Source organism: Notamacropus eugenii, chromosome 1 (assembly GCF_028372415.1).
Source record: "Notamacropus eugenii isolate mMacEug1 chromosome 1, mMacEug1.pri_v2, whole genome shotgun sequence".
Lineage (NCBI taxonomy): Eukaryota > Metazoa > Chordata > Mammalia > Diprotodontia > Macropodidae > Notamacropus > Notamacropus eugenii.
In genome coordinates this window covers 192,969,820-192,995,347 of record NC_092872.1, presented here as the reverse complement: position 1 = coordinate 192,995,347, position 25,528 = coordinate 192,969,820, and the positions used below count along the sequence as shown (strand labels likewise).

At 38.9% G+C, this 25,528-nt stretch overlaps 1 protein-coding gene across 4 annotated transcripts in view; it reads left to right on the top strand.

Moving 5' to 3' along the window:
• Nucleotides 1–20,607: 20,607 nt before the first annotated feature.
• AFAP1L2 (actin filament associated protein 1 like 2) overlaps nucleotides 20,608–25,528 on the top strand; it is a 149,773-nt gene continuing 144,852 nt past the window's right edge. Inside the window, exon 1 of one of the 4 annotated variants that reach the window (XM_072623197.1) lies at nucleotides 20,608–21,147. Coding sequence is in view for 2 of the 4 variants with exons in the window: in XM_072623224.1 (XP_072479325.1) it covers nucleotides 21,132–21,147 (16 nt within the window). In the remaining 2 variants the exon portion in view is untranslated. Of the gene's footprint in view, nucleotides 21,148–21,172; nucleotides 21,302–25,528 lie in introns of those variants that run through there. The other 3 variants (XM_072623224.1, XM_072623192.1, XM_072623216.1) reach the window with 3 other exon arrangements.

The window sequence follows — 25,528 nt, the reverse complement described above, 5'->3', positions numbered from 1 at the left end:
TAGTAACATATTAATTAAAATGGTAAAACTTTAGTGGGCAAATCTCTAATCCTTCCCCTCTGACACTGTCATGTGCATGCTATTCACTCCCACTACAGAATGACAGGCGGGGACCTCATTACAGAATAATAACAGGACCAGAGATTTAGAGCTAAAAGGGACCTCAGAGACCATCCCACCTTATCCTTTTTTAGATTAAGAGACCTAGACTTAGAGAAATGAATTCATTTACCCAGTCACAAAGGTAATAAGTAAGAGATCGGAGATTGGAAGCACAATTATCTAATTCCAAATGCTCTTTTGACTACACCAGTTTTCTCTTCATTGTTTGGGTGAAATTTACAACCTGCCTACTTCAATATAGCACTCTGATTCTTGGGGAGAACCATGGCTTTGTTAGGGTTGGTATTTCCTCCACAAGTAGGGCAAAGAGCACTGCCTTTAGAGTCAGAGGACCTGGGTTTAAATACTGCCTCTAACTCTTGCTACCTGTGTGACCTTAGGCATATCACTTAACCTCACTCAAGTTCAATTTCCTCATCTGTAAAATAAGGGAGTTGAATCGGAATTGGTTGAATTCCACTGTCTACATATCACAATTCTTTAACACTTTCCCATTTGGCCCTATCATTCCATAAATCCACCACAAAAGATTCACCCACTGTTCTGGGGGCATGAAGACCCTCCATCAGTTGTCTTTATTCTTACTATCCGACAGATACTCTTGCACATGCGTGTCCTTGAACATAACTTTTACAACACTTCTAGTTCATTCCTGGCATCAAACTCTAGCCTTCTTACTACCTATTAATATTTGTCCACAGTGACCCATGCTGCACAGTGCTTATTCTTTATTACATGTCCATCTGGATTTGAATCCTGCTTCGGGCAGGATTGGTCAGGCAAATCACTTAAAGTTATAATTCCCTTATCAGGAAAACTGAGATAATAATAGTGTCTGTCTCACATGATCTTGGTGGGAATCAAGAAAAATTGGATAAAGTATCTAAGTATAAAGTGATTTGCGAATCTTAAAAGTGCTATGTAAATGTTAGTTATTTTTATTTTTATCTCATCTTCTTGGATGTTGTTAATAATATAGCAAAATGATGATAATTTTTGTTGAGATTGTGGATTCTGCTATTTTACTAAAGATATTATCTTGATTAATTTTACAGTGAGGCTCTAATGCTTGCTTTTTTGTTGTTGTTCAATCATTTCAGTCATATTTAATTTTTAATGACCCTATATTAGTTTTTCTTGGCAAAGATACTGGAATGGTTTGTCATTTCCTTCTCCAGCTCATTTTACAGATGAGAAAACTGAGGCAAATAGGGTTAAATGACTTGATCAGGGTCACACAGCTGGTGTCTGAGGCTGAATTTGAATTCAGGTCTTCCTGACTCTAAGTCTGACACTCTATCCACAGATCCACCTAGCTGCCTCTGCAAAGAGATCATTTCGCCTCCTCTTTGTCTACACTTATTGCCTTTTTTCACATTATTTTACTAGGCTTTTCCCCCTACTTCCATTACATTTCACATAATACTGTGACAAATAATAGTGGAAACAATAAGCATCCTTTCTCTCTCTTTTTTTTTAATCTTACTAAGGAAAGGTCCTCTGATTCCTATAGATTTGGGGGATTTGTGCATTTTGATAATAATATTATATTTTATCTAAGGATTATTATGATTTCATTAGTCAGTCAATAGACATTTATTAAGTGAGTACTATGTGCCAAGCACAAATAGAGAGAGACAGATAGAAAGAGATAAAACAATTGAGAAATAGATCAATTGATGATAGAAAGGCATAGAGCTGATAGATGTAAAGAGAAAGAGAAATAGACATGAGAGATATTAGGCAGACATAGAAGAAGAGATAGAGATAGATGAAAGATAGATATGTGATGGACACAGAGGTAGAGAAACTGAAATGTACATAAATGGTGGACCGACACATAGATGATTGACATATAGATAGATAGACAGACAGACAGACATAGAAATGCTTACTATGTGCCTGGATTTGTATTAAGTGCTGAGGATATAAATAAATCATTCTAGACATTTCTTGTTCTCAAGGAACTTCCGTTATAATGGGGGAAGAGTATACATAAAGAAGAATTGGAAGGGGAGCAGAATGCACATACAGTGGTATGGCTGGAGATATTTGGGGAATAGATAATGCCAAAACTGGCCTCTCAAAGTCCAGTGAAGTTCCAGGGTCAGAGTCTAATTTTACTGTGAATGCCCCTTCCTCCTTATTAACTTTGCTTTTCCTCTCTTTTTGCAGTTTTTTTTTGGGGGGGTCACATATATTTTAATTTAAATATCCCACGTGCCATATTTTCAAAAAACAATGTCTCCATTCCAAAAGAATCCAGGTCAAGGATAAATGCATAAAGCACAGCATGACATCAGTCCAAACCCTGCTGTTGTGTAGAGGACAGGTGATGTAAAATAATCAGCTTAATTTGTTAATGTTTTTCCAATTTCTTAACCATCCTTAAAGAAAATCATAAATGGAGTCACACTATCCTCAGAGAAGTCTGACAGTCACCATGGTTTCATGGTTTTGCCATAAAGGAGTGATAGTTTTTGAAATTAGCAAAGAATATGCTTGATTTATTCTGCAGCTTGAATCATGAAAAGTTTCACTCTCGCTTTTGTCCCTCAAGTCTGCCTTTCATTGACTTCTTACAATCTTTGATGTATTTTTCGTAAGATTCTTTTGTGAAGCTAGTTTCCTGCAGATGATGATTTGTTATTATGTCAACTTCAGTGACTCCGTCCTTCACCCTCAGGACCTTCCCCAGAGGCATTTCCTCATATGGGTGACTCAATAGTCTGATTTGTCCTGCTGACCATCTTCCCCTATATCTCAAGGCACAGCCCATTCTTGATCTCCCAAATCTTATAGAATTAGAGACGATCTCATCTTGAGGGGAGGGTAGAGAGAGGGAAAAGAGCAGAAAGAGGGGAAGGGGCAGGCAAAAAAAGTTTGTACCCTTTTTTAAAAATAAGATTAGTTATTGATTTATCTATTTCATTGGTTTTTTCAAAATGGCTCAATGGGTTTTTTAAAACTTAGTTCAAAAGTCTTTTTGTTTTCAATTTTATTTCTTCTGATTTTAAAATTTTTCTGCTTCAGTGTTTGTTTTTAAATAATTCATTGAATTTCTAGGTTTTTGCCATATTTTTTGATCTTCTTGATTCTTTTTTTTAAGCAAATGGGACTGTTCTAAAATGCACATTTTTCTCTAAGATATATTAGCTGTAACTTATAAGTTTTGCCACATTATCTCATTTTCTTTAGTAGAATTATTTATTATTATTGCAATTCATTCTTTTTTTCCATCACCTATTATTTAGGGTAACATTATTTCATATCCAGTTAGGTATCTGTCCTTCAGAGTATTTCCCCTAATAGTTCTCTTTTTTTTTCATTATGGCACATAAGTGATATGATTAATAGCTCTAATTTTATATAAAAATTTTTGGGTTCTTTTCATCCTGCTACATGTTCAAGTTGGATAAAAGTGCTATGTGTTGCAGAAAAATTAAAACAGTTCTTAATATTCCTATTCGATAATTGACAGAGATTTATATCTAGTTTTTCATTCATTTTGTTCCCATCCTTAATTCTTTTTCTTTCTATCAGATTTGCCTACGTGTGAAAGAGGCATGGTGAAGTCAGCAGGATTGTTTTATTACCTAAGTCTTCCTATAATTCAATTAGCTTTTCCTTTAAGTATTTAGATGCTATTATATTCAGAATATATATGCTATATATGTACATACATTTCTTATATATAGCAAATTTGGGAGGTTTGTTTTCTAGTCTGTTCTTCTACTCTCTTATGTTTTATGGAGTTTCTTGGTATGTAATCTGTTTTCTTCCTGGTCCTTTGCAATTTTTTCTCTTTGGCCTGGAAGCCCTGGAGTTTGATATTCACATGTGTGGATGAGTAAAATTTAGGGTTTCTCTGTTTACTACCTGTGAAATGTATTAATTTTTACCTTTCCCTGAAGTTGCAACATTGGCAAGCAATTTTATACATATAATTTTATATAATTTTTAATAATTACAATAAATATGGCATTCAGGGATTTTTTATTGTTGTTGCATTATAGTCTTCTGAGAGACTAAATGATTCCTAAGTTATCTCTATGAGTCTTGTTTTCCAAGTAATTTCTTTTAAGTAACAAATCTCCCAGTAGTTTGTCCAATATTGTGATCTTTTCATTTTGCTCAACTATTCATAGTTGTATTGTTGAATTTTTTCATTCCAGATATTCTGATCTTTATTTCAAGATGTCACTTTGTGGTTTCAAGTTATTTTCCTTTCAATTTTTTTTCATTTAGACCTCTAATTTCATTTCTCATCTCTTCTTTCAGCCATAGATATTCTAACTACTCTTAAGCTTCTTGTGACAATTCCATTTTCTTTTCTGGGGTTTTAGTAAAAACTATTTTAAAATTCTTTTCTTTTTCTTGAATTTTATCTTGATATTCTCTTGTCCTATAGTATTTCCCTAATGTTTTATGAGTATTTATTTCCTTTCTCCTTGTCTCAGTCTATTTTTACCTAGGAGGATTTTCTTATAGTGATTGCTTTCTTTTCCCCTTTTAAAATTTTTTTGCTGTTCTGCATTGTTAAAAACTAATTTGTTGGATTTCTGTTTGGAGAAAGTAAAGTTAAACAAGGCTTACCTATACAACCAGTCTGTCATTCTTTTTTGTTGTTGTTGTTGTTTTGTTTTTTTGTTTTGGTTTCTCTTTCTTTCTTTCTTTATTCATTCATTCACTCATTCATTTATTTATTTCAGTTTTCAACATTCATTTCCACAAAATTTGGAGTTCCAAATTTTCTGCCCATCTCTCGCTTCCCCTCACCCCAAAACGTCAAGCATTCTAATTACCCCTATCACCAATCTGTCCTCCCTCCTAACATCCCTCTCTTCTCTTATCTCCATCTTCTCTTTTGTTCTGTAGGGTAAGATAAATTTCTATATCCCATTACCTGTATTTCTCATTTCCAGTCTGTCATTCTTAAAAGAAGTCTCTCCAACCTATGTTCTAGGGTTTATGTTATATAGTTGTTAATATATTCCCTTCCTTATTTTCCTTTTTATTATTCATACTTTTGTAAGTGATTCATCTGACTTCCCAAGGAGAATAGAATGTAAATTCCTTGATGGGGGGGGGGGGGGGAGTATGTTTGATTTCTGTCTTTGTATCTCCAGCATCTTAGTACAATGCTTTACATAGACTGGGGACTTAATAAATATTTGTTGAATTGAGTTATATTACAAAAAACTGAGGGAACAGTGAATAAAAAGGAGTGAAAGCATTGGATATGGATAGCTATTCATAATTAGGGATATGGTCCATTTGTTTACAAAAGTACACCAATTTGATCCTCTGGGACAACTAATTAACTGGGGAGAGATGGAAGGGGAGGTCAACAGAAGAGTTCCTTAAATCATCCTGATGATCATGCCTCTCTTTTTATAGAATATGAACATGTCTATTGGGACCTTTGCTAGTAGACGGATCCAACTCCCAACTGGTTTCTAGTGACTGGAGCTCTTAGTGGTTTGTAGTGATTGCATTCGTTGACCCCACCTCTCCCCACTCCATTTTTCCTTCATTCCTACCTACCACTAGGAGGATTCTATAATCGCTATGCAAATTTACACAAAATTTTACAAATTTCTATGCAGATTTATACATCCAAGCCTTCTCTCTCTCCTGAGTTCCAGCATCACGTCTCCATCTGCCTGATGGACAGCTATAATTTGGTGTCCTGTTCACACCTCAAACTCACCAAATCCAAAACTGGACTCAGTTCTCCCCTAAGCCCTTCTGTTAATCAATCAATAAGCAAGAATTTATTAAGCAGCTACTCTATGCCTGCCAGGCAGTGTGTTAGGCTATAGGGATACAAAGAGAGAGGTGAACTAATCCCTGTCCTCAAGGAGCTTACATCCTATCAGAAGAGATATACTCTGATTTTTTACACACATATGTATACATACATGCACATCATACATATACACACAGAATGCATTTATAAATATATTCATACATGAGTGTACATATGTACTTACACATATATACATGTGTGTGTATCACAAAATACATAGATCATTTTGGATGAAAAAGCCCTAGCATCTGGGGAGATCAGTGAAGACTTTATGTAAAAGGCATACTTTGAAGTGAACCTTGCAGAAAACTAAGGCTTTTAAGAGGTAGAGATGAGGAGGATGTACACTCCAGGCATAGTGCACAGCAGCCAGTGCAATACTGAAGAGTTGGGAGGCTGCCCATTTTGTATAAGAAGCAGTAAGAAGGCTAGTTATGGTTGGAGTACAGTGTGTATAAAGAAGAAATGCATACTGAATTTGGAAAGGTGGATAGGGGTCAGGTTGCGAGGTTCTTAAATGCCAAATGGAGTGGTTCATATTCAATCCTAGAGACAATAGGGAACCACTGAAGTTTAATGAGTAGGGGAGTGGCATGGCCAGACTTGGGCTTTAGGAAAATCATTCTGGAAGCTATATGTAGAGAATGAATTAGAGTTGGGAAAAGACTTGAGGTAGGAAGAACAATTAGAAAACCATTTCAATTGTCCGCGAGAGCTGTAGGGTACATCTGATCTAAATTATGTAAAGTATCTAAAGCTGTAGGACTAGAGAGAAGTGGACCAATGGGAGAAATGTATAACTAGAATCCATAAGATCTGGTAAATGATTTGATACATGGGGTGTGGGAAAATGAGGATTCAGTGATGACACTGAAATTAAAAACTTTGGTAATTAGAAGGAAGGTGATCCCATTGACAATAATAGGGCAATTCAGAAGAGAGTTGGGTTTGAGGTTAAAAGTGATGAGTACTGTTTTGGACATGCTGAGTTTGAGATGTCTGTGGGACATCCAGTGGGAAATGACCAATAGGCAGTTGCTGACATGGGGGCTAGAGTTTAAGATAGAGAATAGACCTAAATCTAGGGATCTCAGAATCATCTGTATAAATGAACTCCAAAGAACAGCAAAATTGATATTCCTAATAGTCAGGAATGGTTTTTCCTTTTTTCAAGAAACTTCTTAGCTTGTTGTGAGGATCTAATGAAATAATGCACAAAAAGTACTTTTTAAATAGTCTTAAATGACATATAGACATATATATATATATAAATGTAAGTAGTTATTATAATTAGACATGGTTTTGATCCATGAATAGCTTGTCGTTAGTTGGAAGAAGATTTAAACACAGGAAAAGTCTTCTTTTATTTCCTGTTAAATGTCAAATGTATGGTTGTCAATTATTTCTATTTGTATTGTATATTACACTTGCTCTATTTGTATAAGTACATACTGTTTATTACATACTGTGTACATTATGTGTTTAGGGGTAGAAGAGATAACTATGAGGTCAAATCACTTGACCTCAATTTGTTCATTTGTAAAAAGAAGGGTTTCACCTCTAAGCCCATTACAGGGTTGAATCCTATGATCCCATGACTGTGTGGAGCAGGTAGGATTTGAGAAGGGCCTTGAAAGATGTCTAAACTTCCATAGAGAGGAACTAAGGCATAGTGGATGGAGTCCTGGATTTAAAGTGAAGAAGATCTGAGTTTAGAGTCTGGCTCTAAGACTTAAAAGACAGCACAATATAGTAAATAGTAAATAAAAAGTTGAATTGCACATTGGGAAGACCTGCTTCAGACACATATTGATTGTGTGAGGCCAGGCAAGTCAATCAAGCTCTGAGAGCTCCAGACCAGAACTCTGGGTAACTCTCTAAAACTGTAAGTTGTGACCTTCAATGTTAGAGAGAGTTTCCTCACCTAGAACTTTCCTAAATTTATGAAATCCCAAATACAGGCCCCATCCCTATCTCTCTAACACAAGGCTGTGGCCTTGGGTAGATAACCTCTCTCAGTTTCAGGTTTTGCAAATGTAAAATGGGAATGCTACCTGTAGCACCTACTTCACAGGATTGTTTCGAGGCTCAAATGTTCTAGAGCAGCTTCACACACTTTGAAGGACAATCTCCATGTAAAGTTGGCTATAATTATCAGAGAAAGAGAAGCGGTGGAAAGGCATTCCAGTAAGGGAGAGTATATGCAGTAGTGTTACCGATTAAGATGCTCCTAGTATTTTTAGGTGCACATGGTCACCCTCAGTGGTTTTTTTATGGTCCACAAACCGTACTTGTTCTCAGAACATGGGGAAACCTGTGGGACAGCATATTCTTACTGACCATGTTTTTCACTGAACTGTGTCCATGCAAAATGATGAGCTTAGCAATCAAGTTACACCAGTTACCAGAGGGGCAGGGGAGGAGTAAGAAAATTCAACATGGACTAAGCTCTTTAGAGGGGAAGAAACTGCCCAGGATCCGGACATTAAAGTGAATTTTCATGAAGTTGAGTGTCACACAAGAACACACAAAGGTAACCAATTCTTTGTTGCTGCTGTCCAGTTACTTCAATCATGTCTGAGTCTTTGTGACTCCATTTGGGGTTTTCTTGGCAGAGGTATTGGAGTGGTTCGCCATTTCCTTCTCCTGTTCATTATACAGATGAAGGACTGAGGCAAACAGGATAAGTGACTTGCCCAGGGTCACACAGTGTCAGAGGCCAGATCTGAACTTATGAAGAGGAGTCATTTTGACTTCAGGCCCAGCACTCTCAACCACTGAGCCACCCAGCTGTCCCCAACCAATTCACAAGAAAGGGTAAAACGTAGAAGCTGACGGTATAGTGGAAAGAGCTCTGGTCTAGAAGTGCAAGAACCTAGTTCTAATTCTGATGCTACCACTAACTAGTTGTATGATCTTGGGAATATGACATCACCCCACTGGTCCCTGTTTTCCCCATCTTTAAGAAGAGAAGTTGGATTATCCGATCTTTCCTGCGCAGCTTAAAATTTCTACAAGCCTAAATAAATGAAACGGAAGTTAATGTGGGAAATAGAAAATTGAAAGACCAAGGGTTTGGATTTAAGGGGGGTGATACAGGGAAGGGACTGAATAAATGGTTCTTTTACGTGGTTTATTGGATTTCAAAAATAAGTGATTTATTAAAGTGATATTTATATGCTGCTAAATAATGCTGGAGGAAGTCATGCCATCAAGCTGAATTTTCACAATAAATATATGTCATTTAATGTCAGTTACAATAATAAAATCTTTTTATGCATCCATAATTGATTCTTTCCTGCAACCCCCACTCCAGGTCTTCCAAACCTTCTCTTCTTTGCTTAGGTTTCCTATGCCACCCTTTTTGCAGCCCACTCCACCCACTTCCACACTAGTTAGCAGAGAATCTCAACTTATATTTATTGAAAAAAAATAGAAGGGTGATGTGATGAACAACATGGAGGGCGTTAGTCCCCATAATTTCTCAGACCTCTCTAAAACTGAAATTATGCATCAAAGAGAAATCAATTTCATCTGTCTTAACATTCTTAAAGAAGTTTTCAAGCTGCAAAACTCGTCAGTGCCGCTTAAATCAGATTAAAATGTAATTGGGAAATGTTTAAGAAAATAAATAAAGATGCAACACAATATGGGTAGTGTTAGTTTGTTGTTGCCTAAGTCAACATGCGGCTAATAGGGATCCATTTCTCTTTCAGCCTGATACCACTGCTCTTGCATAGGGAACCCAAAAGAGGGTAAAAGAAAAAAAAATCCTGCAAACTCATGCCTACATTGAGATCACTCAGCACCCCCTCTTTCACCTCATGGAGGCTAGCTGACCCAAGGAGTCAATCCTCAGTTTGCAACAGAACCCAACCCTATATCCTAGCCCCACCCCCCACTTCCATTGTGATGGAGATCTAGGCTCCAGGCTGAAGAAGTTGGTGGGGCCTTGGTGGGCAGCACTGTGATAGTATTCTGTACTATAAAAGATATCTACAGGAGAGTGAAGGAACAGAAGGAACTAGGCAGAACACGTGGCTGGGCTTGAAGTAGAGCTCAACCCCACAACCCAGCTCCCCCCTCTTGCTTCCAGAGCCTTGGAGACCTAACTCCCAAGTGACAGAAATCAACCACTAGCTGGAATTGCTTCAGAGTGACAGCATTCTCAACTACTGAGCCAGGGAACTGACAAACAGAAGCAATAGAATGGGACAGGACACTATTGTGGTAGGAGGGTTGTGCAACATTCCAGTAAGCCTGAAGGGAAAAGTCCAGCATCCAAATGGGGCCAGTTCTGTCTCCCTAAAAGTCACTTGAAGCAGAGACCTAGCCTGGTGAACCATTAATTTCCCAGTGTCGAAGAAGGTGAGAAACTTTGAAATCCAGAACCAAAAGAAAGCACCCTCAGAGTGGAGGGAGCTAGAAAGTGAGCAATAGGAAAAATAAGGGGAAAAAAAAGACTGAAGTTAATAAAAAAAAAAAACTCAGGAAGAAGAAAATTCAGAGACCTTGAACATAAACAGATAAATCAGTGGTAGAAACATTAAAAACAGAAGGAAATATGGCCTCCAGATCAAGTAAATGAATTCAGGTATCTATGAATAAATATTACAAAAGAAAAGAAAATGAACCAAGAGTTGGTAATCTAGACTAAAGGATTCTGTAATTTGCAGAGAACATGGCACTACAACTTGCTGTTCCAGAATGGTTTAAAAGAAAATGAGAATTGTGAGAGCAGAATTTGTGACCTGTATAGCAAAAAATAATTGACAAAATAGAAAACTCTGAATCTGTGATGGCAAGTTTCATAAAGAAACAAAAGAAAGAATAATCAGTTGGGAATACAAATACACAGGAGTGAAGGTCAATCTAAAAGACAAAAAACAAAAACAATAATGCTAAAAAAAATATGCTCACTATCCAAGCAAAACATAATGATCTTAAAAATAGGAGCATAGAGATAATTTAAGGACCATAGCTGTCTCAGAAGAACACAGGCCAAAATATTTGAATGACATAATATAAGAAATAATACAAGAAAATGTCCCAGAATTTTTGAACATAGAAGATGAAATATCAGTTGAAAGAATTCATAAATTGCTTCCTGAAAAAAAAAACCAAAAACCAAAGCTACAAATTCCAAGATATGTGGTTGCAAATTTAACAGTTCAATTCAGAAACAAAAAATCCTGAAAGTAAGTGAGAGAAAGACCAGGAAATACAAAGGAAAGAAAATTAGAATTGCATAAGATTCTTATGCACCCACCAGAAAACAGGAGAGAATGAAATAATTTATTCCCAAGAGCAATGAAACTCAAAATAAAGCCCAGGGTGACTTACCTTGCAAATCCAAGCTTAACCACAAATGAAAGAAGATAGATGTTGAATGATAAAGATACAGAAACATTCTTTAAAAGAAAATAAGATCTGTAAAGATTATTTGCTTCTTGACAACAGAACAACACAGACATAGTACAACACCAACAACAGAAATTTGTGTGGGGTAATGAAAGTTGCAGAGTGACTGCAGAGAATTCTTTCTAAATTCCACATGGAGACAAGGATGAAGGTGGAAGGCTGAGAGAGGCAACAGTGGAGAGGAGTACCTGAGGAATTATGGATAGAGTTTTGCGACATACTGTGTAAAGGTGAATCAGTGGTTTTGTAGGCTATATTTAAAAATTGTAGGGTACACAAAAGTGGGGGAGTGGTACAGTGATATAAAGGGCAGTGTTTGATATATCCAGGTAAAATTGAGGGTTATCAATGAGGAGAAGGTGACTTGCATAGTCTCTCAAGAAGAGAAAAGTCTGCAGGGTAATGGGTGAGAAAGAGGAGGAAAGTATTGAAAACAGGGTTGGTGTAGGGAAGGGGGAGGTCTTATTTTGTGGGTAGAGGAAATTCCATTAATGAATACTCCTATAGGTAAAAAGAAATGCTCTTTGAATGGAGATGGGGGCCTTGTACTTGATGCTGTCTGAGGAAATAGTGCTTGAAAAGATCACTTGTTCTACCTTGAGACCAAGGGAGTTGGAATCCATAGGGATGGACCCAAAGATCAGGTTTTCAGGTAAATAAAAAAAAAGGTAACCAGAGAGAGGGTGTAGATCAGAGGTATGTTGCATAATCAGGTACATCTGTGGGGGAGTGTCTTACTATGAGGTAGCTTCCTCTGGGTTACCTGCAAGAATTCACATTGTTCTGGGGGTAGAGCACAATAGAAAAAAAGGAATCTGCTAGGCAAGTTCTATAAGGCTCTGACAGAAACTAGCTAGAGGGGGTGAGCCCAGAATGGATAATATGGAAGTTTTGATTCCATGATGAATGCAGAGAATAGAGATTAGATCATATATCATGAATCAGAAGATAAGAATCTAGGATAGATATAAAGAGAAGATAGATAATAACGTGAGAGAAATCTTCTCTGAAAAAGGGTATGAAAATTTTTTTAAAAAACTAACAGAATTAGTTGAAGGGAAACAGAAGGACAAAGCTACTTTACTAAGTGAGAAAGAAAAAAAGAGAAGAATTACATAACTAGATAAAAAAAAAAACAAGAGAGAAAAATCAATTAATAGGCAAAATTCCAAAGAGAAAGGGGTAACAAAAAGGAGAGGGAATCAGGTGTGAGGGGGAAAGAGCTAATGGGGATAGGACCTTATTTAAAAGACTTAAGCTAAAGTTACTAAAAAGACATTGTACTTTGTTTAAAGTAGAAGAGGGGAAAAAATTGCAACTTGAAAAAACTCATTATTAGAGACTAATGGAAGAAAATATAAACCTAACTTATAACTTTAAATGTGAATGGAGTAAACAATCCGATAAAATGAAAAAGAGTGACAGATTCAATAAGAAAACAAAACCTTAAAGCCTGTTGTTTACAAGAAACACATTTAAAAAACAAAAATATAAACACATACACACAAAGCTGAGGAGATGAGGAAATAATTTACTTTGTGTCAAGTGAATATAAGAAACAAAGAGCTTCAGTCATGCTCTCTGACAAAGCAAAAACAAACGGATAAAGAAAGGAACTACATTGTGCTGAAAGGAACCACAAACAAATCCCTATCAGTAATAAACATATGCTATAAAAGCCTTAGCATCCAGATTCATAAAGGCAACATTAACTGAGCTACGAGTAACACAATAGTGACAGGAGATTTCAATAACCCTTTTCCAGTTTTGGGTAAGTCCAACAGAAAAGTAAACAATTGGGAAAACATGGACCTGAATAAATTGCTGGAGAAACTAGTTTTAAACAATGATCAACCATAATTTCAGAGAATTCATGATGAAATTTGGTATTTACCTACAGATAGAGAGCTGATGGATTCAGAGTACAGATTGAAGCATATTTCCCTTCCTTCCTTCCTTCCTTCCTTCCTTCCTTCCTTCCTTCCTTCCTTCCTTCCTTCCTTCCTTCCTTCCTTCCTTCCTTCCTTCCTTTCTTCATTTCTCTCTCTGATCTTTATTTTCCATAATTAAACTATACGTTTCTGTAAGAGCAGAAAACTTTGTATGTACAGTAAAAACACTGCAATTCATAACACATAATAGTCTCAAATCTGAGCTGAAGTGTTTCTGGCAGCATTCATTGATATTGTATGGCATAAGCAGTGCAAAGTGAGTGTGTTCAGAACCAAGGCTGCAGTGAAGTCGCATGGTGCATCGCAGGCCAGAAGCACCCCAGATTCATTATGGCTTTAATTTTGAATTAATTTTTGGTCATTGAGTGTTCAGAAACCTTTTACTGCTGCCAAATTTTTCTTGACCCCATATTGGGTTGTGATCCGCAGTGTAAGAAGTGCTGCACTAAGACATTGTTGGTAGACCTGTGAAATAGGTCTACTTTTAAGAAAGCAAGTTGTAATTATGCAAATTAAGTGACTAAAATGTCCTTTCCTTTTGAACCAGAGGGTCATTTACTGGGCTTACATCCCAAGGAAGCCATTAATAAGAAGAAAGTTCCCATACATACCAAAATATTTATAGTAGCACTTTGTAATAGCAAAGAATTAGAAAGAAAATAGATGCCTATCAATTGAGGAATGGCTAAATAAATTGTGACACATGAATGTAGCTGAATATTGATAAGGAAGTATTTTTAAAACACTATAAGCCAGGAGCAGGGCTAAATAATGGGAATATAAAAAAAAAAATCAAAAGATAGTCCCTGCTCCAAAGAGCTCACAGTTTAATGAGGGAATCGACATGTAAAAAAAACTATGTACAAAAAAACATATACATGATAAATAGGAAATAATCAACAGAGAGAAGGCACTAGAATTAGGAGTTGATAGGAAAGAATATAGGATTTTAAATAGTGCTTGAATCAAGCCAGGAGGCAGAGGTGAGGAGGGAGAGCATTTTAGGCATGGGGAACTGATAGAATATTTGGGAGTGGAGAGATGGAGCATCTTATTTGTGGAATAGCAAGGAGGTCAGTGTCACGGGACTGAAAAGCATATGATGGGCAATAAGGTATAAGAAGTCTAGAATAGTGTGGCAGGTGGTACTAGGTTGTGAAGGGCTTTGAACATCAGATGATTTAGTATTTGATCCTGGAGATGATAGGGAGCCATCGAATTTTACTAGTGAAAGGGGTGACATAATTAGATCTGAGTTTTAGGAAAATTACTTTGGTGACTATATGGAGGATAGATTGGAGTGAGAAGAGACTTGAGGTAAGCAGAGAAACAATGTTCAATCTCCCCTCTACACCACTCCAAAATGAAGAATTCTAATAGTGATAAATGCAGGTAAAAGCATGAAATAATAGGGACTTCCACCAGAGTGATGGTAGTATCAGAGGAGAGAAGGAGGGCATATTTGAGAGATGTTGCAAAGGTAAAATCAACAGGCTTTGGCAACAGATTAGATATGGGAGGTGAGAGATAGTGAAAAGTAGAAGATGACATTGGGGAAGTGGGAGGATGGTAGTAATGTCCTTAGTTCTGCATCACTAACTGATTTTTAGATAATTCTCAATGCATATCTCAAACTCAACATGTCCAAAGCAGGACTCATTACCAATACCCCACTCTAAAACCTACCCCTCTTCATAATCTCCTAATTTCTATCAAGGGCATTTATTCTTCCACTCATTTAGCTTCACAACCTTGAAGATATCTTCAACTCTTTACTCTACTTCATGATTCCCATATCCAATCAGCTGCCAAGTCCTATCAATTTTCCCTCCCTGACATCTCTCAGATCTATCCCCTTTTCTTCACTCATGTGGTTACCACAATTAGTTCAGTCCCTTCCCACCTTTCACTTAGACTATTGCAAGTCTCTTGATTGTTCTTCCTGCCTCAAGTCTCTCCCCTCTCCAATTCATCCTCCACACAGCTTAAAAAGTGATCACACGTGTGATCATAAATGTATATAAAATGAATAAATTAAAGACCAATCTTTTGTCATTTGAGGCTGAATTTTAACAGAAGAACATGCAGAATTCTCAAATGTATTGTTTTAGAGAGAGTGGTAGAACTGGAATAGGACATGGCAATGAGCTTTTTCCATCAAAGGACTGCTAGATGGGACTCTTTCACAACTTTTGCCACTGATTGAGTGGCAGATTGGTATATCAGGAAGAGCCCCATACTACACCTAGGTAGCCATTAACTACTTCGTTGTCTAGGTCATTCACTTCTCCCTGGGTATCAATTATCCTTCCTATAAAAGAAGGCAGGTAGACTAAGTGAACTCTAAAGTTCCTTTCAGCTCTTACATGCTATATTATTCTGGGTTATAAGTAATAGAATAATACATACTGTGACAGTTAATATAAAGCAATTAGGTAAAATACATGATTGTCCTAAAAAGAATGTGAATTATTTGGGGGATCAATGAAAAGAATGGGGAAGCTGGGTATCACAATGGATAGAGCACTGGGCCTGGAGTCAGAACTGTGATACTTTTGACATATGTAAGGAACTTCAGAAGAGGGGCGGATTTACAGAAAGAGTTCTGGTTTTGGACACACTGAGTTTGAGATGCCTACTCCTATATGGTTTGGGGACTGATGGCTTCTGTGAAAGGTTAAATCTGTCTAAGATCATGGCTTTTCTGCTTTGTCTTTCAAGGCCCCCAGTCTGTAACCCATCTTTTCTAGATAAGGTCCTGATCTGCTGTCCCCATGAAAGCCCTAGCTTGACTTGGCTAAGAAGCTAAACCCATTCCCAGTCTCTGATTTAGCTTTTGGATGAAGCAAACCATCTTAGTTTTGATAACCTCTTCCCCAGAGGTTTTGATTTCACCCCTTCATACAGAGAGCCCCTTTCCCAGGCAGAAAAGAAAGAAAGTAGCTGCATACAGTCTAGCTCTTTACTCACAGATGTTGCCAGCTACACCTTTGTGAACATTTTGAAGATGCTACAAAAGTGTTATTACTGAAGAAAATGAGTTAAAAACATGAATTTGAATGTGCAGTGTTACTATTTTGCAATTTATGTAAAAATATCTGGTTTGGCCTGACTATCCACACAGGAAAGACCAAATAGATGAACGAAGTCTATTGTTCAGATTATTAGACAGATTTGGACATCCATCAGAATGCACTGCTTAATTTTTGGCAAAAAGGGGGGCCTTACCGCTTTGAATATTATTAAGTTGAATCTCCTTGAAAAAACTAGGTTGATAAGTAAGCATAATGGTAATAAAACAACAAGCTATGAAATGCTAAAAAAAATGAATGTTAAAATTTGTTTTTATATGTAATTGGGGGAAAATAAAATAATATTTTAAAAGTTTAAGATAAAAAAGTTCTTAGCTTCTCCATATGTAAAATAAAAGGGTTGCAATATATCATTTCTAAGGTCCCTTCTAGCTCTAATACTCCATAGTTTTGTGAAGTTATGCTTAAATACAGGCAGAGAAAAACCCGAATTTCATATTCCCCTTGACTGAAAATGACTGGCTTTAATAGACATACCCACTGTCCTGCCACGTGAAAGTCTGAATAATCTCTTGCGGGGGTGGGGAGAGTGATGGCAAGAGAACTAGCCTTGTTTGAAACAGGTTGTGTCAAAGGGAAGGAAATCAGGGTTCTGCAGTGCTGGAAGTATGAGTTGTCCAAGCATGCGCCTCTCTTCTAGTGTACTCTGTGTATGTGCCAAATGAAACTATGTATGGCTACTATGTGTAGTAGTACAATGGGAGAATATATTGCAATATTCCAATACATACAATGGGAGAATACATTCCAAATTTATGGGAGGAATGTTTTGTTATTGTTTTTCCTATAGTCCCATCTCAGTAAATACCTTTACTTTGAGCTAGTTGTGACTACTGACTTTCTATTAAAAACAAACACCAGTGGGGGCTTAGGAGGCAGCTAGGTGACTCAGTGGATGAAACACTGGCATGACAGAGTCAAAAATAACTGAATTCAAATCCAGCCTCAAACATTTGCTAGCTCTGTGACCCTGGGCAAGTCATTTAATTTCTGCTTACCTCTGTTTCCTCCACTGTAAAATGGAGATAATAATAGAATTTACTTCACAGGGTTATTATGAAGATCAAATGAAATAATGTTTATAAAGTATTTAATGTAGTGCTTGGTATACATTGGGCATTTAATAAATGCATATTTCTTTCCTTTTAGGCTACTGTTTTAGGAACCCACAGAATACCTTACACCTCAGGGTAGTTGCCTTTTAGGGACCCATTCTGCTAGTACAAGTTGAGAGACAGCCCAGAAGAGGTGTCACTATAGCCAAACTGTGCTAAGGGATTACTGCTTTTTAGGATCATTGGCCAATCTATCACTTCTGATTCACTCTCCAAGGTCCACAAATTCGTTTCGTTGAGCTGGGACATATCAAATGCCCCTGTAGTGAGGCGTTTGGGATAGCTAGGTGGCACAATGGATAGAGTGCTAGAGTGCCAGGCCTGCTTAGTAAGTTCAGTAATGGCCTCAGACGCTTGCAACTGTGTGACCCTGTGCAAGTCACTTAACCCTACTTGCCTCAGTTTTCTCATCTATAAAATGAGCTGAAGAAGGAAATGGAAAACCACTACAGTATCTTTGCCAAGAAAACTGTAAAATAGGGTCATGAAGAGTCATGACTGAAAAACAACCGAACAACAATTAAAAAGTAAGGCTTTTTGAATATCACCTTCTCCCTTTGTAGAAGTTGCTAGAAAAGACTGTGAAGGAAAGTGTTAAAATACTTTTGGCCTCTGATAGAGATGGATGCTTAACAGTAGGAATTGTAATGATTTTGAAGATCAATCCCACAGTGGGAGTCTGTGTAGTTCTTAGAAGGATTGTAAATTCCCATCTTCAGTTTCTTTTGCTCATAACTGATTGATTTTTTTTTTTTAGCACAGAGACAGTCTGAGCTCTGCTAAGTCTCTGAGGACCAAGGAGAGAGAATTTAGAAAAGATAATATCAAAGATCCTAGCCATGGGAGAAAGGGGAGGAAGTTGTGTAAAAGGCAAATATTGAAGAGCTATGTAACCTAAAGTGGAGTGAGGTTTAATGTTCATATTAAGAAGGGAATAGAAGGTAGGATGACAGAAGGCTAGGAGACGATTAGGATGGCACTGATTAAGGCAAAAACTAGACTTGAGAGGATAATTTGATCAACAACTGTACTAATAATATTTCTGTGCATTAGTTGTAGAATTTTGAAACGTATAAAATTTTGAAATATATAAAAATGCTCTGTCCAAAATTCAATATATTTGTTTAATAAATTATTTATGTATTATGCTATGTTATATATTTAGATATTGTAATATATATATATACATATATATATATATTTTTAAACTTTTTAAAGAATCTCATCCCAGTGGGGGAAGGGAAAATCTTGTAAAGAACCCAGCCATCAACTTGATGGAAAGAGCAACGTCCCAGAGAAGAAAATCAAAAGCAGAGGGAAAAAATGGGGCAAATTCAAATGAAGAAACCTTAGGTCAATATTTACTGTCATGTTTTGAATAAATATAACTAAAGAGTACAAAAGTTAGATGATGGAGATACGGTAAATTTTTATCCTGGTACACATCGTTTGATTTACAGCTCACATCCTTCTGCTTTGTGGAATAGTCTTTTAGTTACGATGATTTCAGGGAAGTGGACAGGAGGGACATTCAGAGTCATTCTTAAAGCCCAGGGTTATTCATGATTGCTTTCTTTAATCTGGGTCTAATTATAATTTCTTGAAGTTACACAGCATCTTACTTAAGGTCAGTAGAACTTCTCAGAGCGGGCACATGACAATAACAATAATTTACACGTTTTTGTTGCTCTGTCATTTCAGTTCAGCTCTTCATGACCCTTTTTGAGGTTTTCTTGGCAAAGATACTGGAGTGGTTTGCCATTTCCTTCTCCAGCTTATTTTATAGAGGGGCAGCTAGGTGGTGCAGTGGATAGAGTAGGAGTCAGGAGGACCTGAGTTCAAATCTCACCTCAGACACTTGACACTCATTAGCTGTGTGACCTTGGGTAAGTCACTTAACCCCAGTTGCCTCCTCCTGGGTCATCTCCAGTCACCCTGATGAATATCTGGTCACTGGAATCAGATGAGTCTGGAGGAGAAGTGAGGCTGGTGACCTGCACAGCCCTCCCTCACTCAGAGCAAAGTCTAGCAAGTCATGTCATTATTTCTCTGATGGCATGGTCTTCTTTGCCAATGAAGGATGAACACACACACATTTTATAGAGGAGGAAACTGAGGCAGAGTTAAGTGACTTACCCAGGGTTACACAGCTAGTACGAGTCTGGCACAGCTAGTAAGTGTCTGAGGCTAGATTTGAACTCAGGTCTTCCTGACTCCAGGTCCAGGACTCAACTTATTCACTGTCCCTAATTAACACAAATATCACTGCATTAAAATTTTAAAAGCACTTCACATATCACTGCAGTCTCCTAGCACAGATAAGACTAAAAGTGTTATCTCTAATTTGCAAATGATCAAACCCGGATCAAAATGGGATAAAATTTAAACAATTTAAGTGACTTACTACTGGTCAGTTCCACAGCTAGTGTAGTAGGATTTGAATCCAGGCCTTCCTGTCACCAGGCTCTCAGATTTCATCTCTATAGGAAGCTGGACAGCAGGAAATCTTCTAAAGGAAGCCTACTGTAGGGTGATGACTAGGGCAGACAATTCAGAGGGGGAGGTAATGCTGGAGGAGTGCACTTTTGTCATCAGTGTAGCAGGGAAAGGACTGAATTTGGTGTCAGAGGTCCTGAGTCTGAAACCACGATCACTTGTTTGAGGCAGGTCATTTCACCTTGATGGGCTTCAGTTTCTTTTTCTGCAAAATAAGGTTGTACTAAATTACCCCTAAGGTGTCTTCCAACTTTCTAAAGCTATGGTCCCCACGATGCCATTAAAGACTAAATCTAGAGTGATTGAGAAGGGAAATGGATTGGTGGAGAAAACATCTGGAGCTTAGATGGGTTTTTTAGTTTAACTCCTTTCAACAGCCCTTCATGGAGCATCTGGGATGCTCAAGGCGGTGTGGCAGGGGAGAAAGCAGAGGCTTAGAGCTTAGCAGGAGAGAGAAGAGTTATTATACACAATGCTCCACAGGTGGAAATGTAAAGAAGCTTGCTTAGTGGAGAAAGCATTAGGGCCAGGCTTCGGGTCAGCTGGGCTGCCTCTTTCTTAACTGCTTGTTTTCGGTCCTTCTAGGATTTTAGGAACATCCCTGCTACCCTCCCATCGACTCCCAGTCACTCCACAGTGGTTTGCAGCAGCCCCGTGTGACCTCAGACTTGAAGAAATCTCAGAAGTGTGTGTGTTTAAGAAGAGACAATCTGTCTGCAGCCCGCCCCTCTCCTCCCCGTTCCGCCTCGCCCGTCCCTTGTGTCCTGTGGAGTTCCAGCCACGCGGGAAGGGCGTGGGCACTGGCTTCCATCTCAGCCGCCCGGGCAGGGACCCCCGCGCTTGCCAGGGCGGCTTCAGAGAGCCGAGCAGGGCAAGCCGCTCCGGCTGGTGCCGCGGCTGGGCGTGACCTTGCTGGGAGGGGCCGGCGGGGAGCGAGGACTCTCCAGAGCCAGAGCCGAAGTGGGGATCGGAGCTCCCGAGTGGGGATCGGAGCGCCGGAGTGGGGATCGGAGCGCCGGAGTGGGGATCGGAGAGCCCGAGCTGCCCCCCCAGTTCAGTCCGAGAGCTCCAGCGGCTCCCGGGACAGCCTGCGCCGGAGGGGCCACCCAGCGCAGACCCGATGGAGAAATACAAAGGTGAGAACCTGAGGCTGCCGCACACCGGGCTGCGGGAGGAAGGGCTCGCGCCCACCCCCTTTCGGGAACTTGCCCCCTGGCCACACTAGCCTCCAAATCTGAGGAGGGCGGCTTGGGAGACGGTCCACACCCTGACCCCCCTGCCGGACCGCAGGTAAAGCGCCCAGGAGGGAAAGAGAAGGGGCGCCGGCGCCTGGGCTCTCTGTGTGGGTGGCCCCCGCCCTGGGTCCTTTGATCCTCCCTAGAGAATGAGCCAAGCGGGAGGAAATGGGCTTGGGCCAGACGTGGGCTTGTTGGTTTGGGGATGCGGGGCGCGTGGGGGGGAATGGCGGGGTGCGGAGTTGGGCAGAGTTGTGGCTCTGATTCCCCCAGAGCGCCCTTCCGCGTCACCCTGGGAAAAAAGTCACCTGCTGGAGTGGCAGCCCCTCGAGACCCCTTTGTGGGCAATTGCCCTCCCCCCGAAAATGGGGGGGAGGACTACGACCTCTCTTTTTGGAGAGCCAGTCTGGGTGGGAAATCTTCTCCTTGACCGGAAAGGGGGAGACTTCCTCCATTTAGAAGGAGAGCCCTTGGGTTGTGTGAATCTTAGTGGTGGGATGGGGAGGGCGGCTTCCATCCTGGCATGAATTTGGTCCCATGAAGTTTTTCCAGCTGCCCTGGGAGTGATGCCTAAAAACAAAGACATTCTGCTCTCACCCTGTTGTGTTCCTTGATAATGGAAGACTGTATGGGATGGCCACCCTCTGCATTCTTTCAACCCCAAACCCAAACCAAAAAAACCCAGCCCTTCCCTCTCCGCCTAATTCTTAGTCAGGTGGGCTGGACCGGAGCGATAAGCAAATTGGGAAGACTTGGAGAAATCTTGAGTCCCTGGATCTCATCCGTCCCAGCCACAGGGCAGGTCTCTGCTAGTCAAGCAGAAAGAGGCAATTACCTGCTTAGACTAAGCTGGCTGATGCACATAAATTGCCTCCCTTCATTACTGTGTAAAGACTGGTTCTAGAACAACCCCCTTCCCAGGCTACAGGTTCTTCGGAAAGGAGGGGCTTAGAGAGATTCCTTCTCAGCTTGGTTTGTTGAGCCATCTATGAGCCGGGGGTGGGGGTAGCAAAACCCCTCTCCTCTTAAAGCCCTCCCTCTGCTTTCACGAATTGCAAGAAGAGGAAGGGTCCTCTACCCAAAAAATTATGGGATGACTCTGGAGAGGTTGTTAGAGCAAAATGTTCACATCCTAAGGAATTGCCTGTCAATAAGAAGACATTTTTCTCCTTAATTTGCTTCAGTTTCCAAAGTTGAAACGGAAATATACATTGATATAACTAATGCTAGATGTTTCAGTAGATAGAAAGATATAAGTTCAAATCCAAGTCACTGGGACACCAGCTATGTGACCCCTACTAAGTTACCTAACTGCTGTCTGCCTCACTTTCCTTATTTGTAAACTAGGAATAATAATAGCTCCTACCACTTAGGGTTGTTGTAAGGACAAAATGAAGTAATATTTGTAAAATGCCTCACAAACCTTAAAGCTCTACATAAAAATTAGGTATTATTATTTCCCAGGGTGCTGGGGTGGGGTGGACTGGGTAGGAGGGTGATTTGCTTGCTGAGGATAGCTTTGAGCATTACTTTTGCTATTCCATTGGAGTCCTCCTGAGGCACCTTTCACAATGGTGACCTTTTCCCAGTGTCTGCCTTGCCCCATGATCCTTTGGGAATTTGGGGACAGGGTCTAATTCTGGGAGCTTCCTTTCTCTGAATGATTGCAGTCTCTCTACCCTCCAAATAAACTGTCCCCCAGAAGCAGTTATGACTAGTTATTGAACGTTGCCATTTTTTAGGTAGCTGTACTCTGCTAATCCCAGCCTTTCACCTTACTCCAACCTGCAAACTTCAGGTTTACATTTGGTGTTCAGGTCTGTAGGAAACATTGGAGGGTATTTGAAATCATAGATAGGTTCCTTCCTAAGATTGGTAGGAGGGCAATGGTTTTTTGCCATAGAAATAGATGAAAATTCAATAGATCAAAAAAAACTCCACCAAGTGAGACTAGAGTATTAGGTTCCGTTCTGAGATTTAATGAGCTGGAAGTATTTGCCTTGTGGCCCTTTGATAATCTATGTCTCCTTTCTGTTAGTTTTCTTGGAAGCCTTCCTCATATCCATATTCCCCCATCCAACTCTTTCATACTAGTGACTCAGGCAACTAGTATGTTATAGTGAGAGGAAAAAAAACTCATTGGATTTGGAGTCAGAGAGCTTGGGTGCAGTGTGACAGTAGATAAGTCACAACTTCTCTGGGCCCCAGTTTTCTTGATCCATACAGTGGAGAGATTAGACTACATGATTTCCAAGGTTTCTTTGAACTCTAAATCCCATGACCTATTTTTTGCCTCTTGTATCAGTCACCAAACCTCTCTAGGTCTCTTTCGCTATCTGTAAAAAAAAGTTTGCCACTGCCCAGCTGACAAATGAAAATGAGCCAAGAATTTGTTAAGAGTTTTCAAGTCCTTGGTTGAAAGCTGCTTTTTAAAATTCAACATATTTGTTTCTAAGTTAGAGCACAGGAAAATATTTGTGGTTTCTTTTCAGAATGCCCAGATATTGTCAGGATTTCCTACTAATGGCTCTTGCCTGACCCCTGACTAGATAATTAAGTATTCTTAAAGATATGTGTGTGTATACATACATGCACATACATATATATGTGTATGTGTATATACATACATACACACATGGCACATATATAACACACACACATATATATATACCTACAATTTTTTTTCTGCTGTAAGCATAAAATACTCCCAAAGGCCCAAAGAAAATCATTTAGAGAATATCTAGCCAACATAACCTGTCATCTTACAAAAGAATTTAGTTTTAACTAACATGGCACCATAGTTTGGAGTTTTTAGGTTTTCCTTTCCTTACTATATCTTGGCTTAGAGTAATTTAAATGACGTGATACTTTAATTGCTCATCTGTGAAACCTGAGTCATCCCAAGTGTCTGTGTGTATCTATCTATGTATGCATATACACATATGTATGCCTGTACATGTATATATACATGTATGAACATGATTTATATGTGTATGTAATTTGACTTGAAATACAGATCTCCAAATTACTTGGTAATCAAATGAAGTAATTTAAAGCACTTTGCAAACCTTAAAAGGCTATAGAATTGCTAGCTGTGCTTATTATTATTCTTTTACAACACTAATGGTCTATTTCTTTACACCTGTCCTCTGTGGAACTTGGGACATCTGGCAGATATCTGTTTAACTCCTCACAGTATTTCCGACAGGTAGAGTAATTTCACCTTGAAAATGTGTCCAACGAACAGTTTTCACCAGAGCTAAATGGGAGAGAAGTCAGTCCTTATTGGAACTCCCTGATTTGGCCCTGTCTGCAACCTACCACAAACTCCTACTTTATCACAGAGATTTGAGGGCAATTTATTTGGTAAGCCCGAATAGCTATGCAATGGCCAGGCAGTTGTTTATAACAACAACAGCTAAATTAAAAACAACTTCATGTACTTATCACAAGATATGGAAGAGCTGAAGGGAGGAATTGTTACTATTTGAGGTAGTTATTATAATTAGACTTTTAAATACCTTGGCTTGTTTCTATTCTTCATTCCCTCCCCCTTATACAATAAGTTCAAGCATACACAATACCTTAATTCCTCTTTCGTATTCTTAGAATGCATTGTGTAATTTTTAGCTTTCCCAAAGTATCTTAAGCTCCACTTTTAATAGAAAGTTTTGTTCTTGAACGTCTGTTCTGATCTTTTCAAATTGGCCTTGCTATGGGAGAGCCGCTGTGTTTGTGTGTTTATATGTTCTTGGGACTTCACAGTGATGTTTGCGTGTTTGGGGGACTTCACAAGGATGTTATATACCCTGAGTTGTGTATAAGGAAATGTTTGGGGTCTGTTTTAGCTTGAAAGTTTTTCTAACTAAAATTAACATAGATTCACCCCTACTTTTTTTCCAGTAGAGTAGTGATGGATTCCACATATATAAACAAAGTAAATTATCCTTCCTGGAGAGGTAAAGCTTTCCAGGGAATAGTCCTGAGAAGTTCTTAAAATGCTGCTATGTCCCAAATTTGCTGTTTTGTGCTCTCATAGAAAAAGTTTAGGAATTTGTGGTGCTTAACTCCTATGATTCTGTGGTAGGAACTTAAAAAGATTCCTTTCGTCCTTATGTTTACATATTTATAACACGTACCCTTATAGTCTTGTTTCAATGCATTTGAGCTCATTGGGTAGAATTGTATCATGTGATCAAGAAATTTGGTTCCTACTGCTCTTCCAGCTGTGGAGTTCAGTCTGATGCCAGATGTTAATGACTTGCTATCTGTTGGCTGAGCT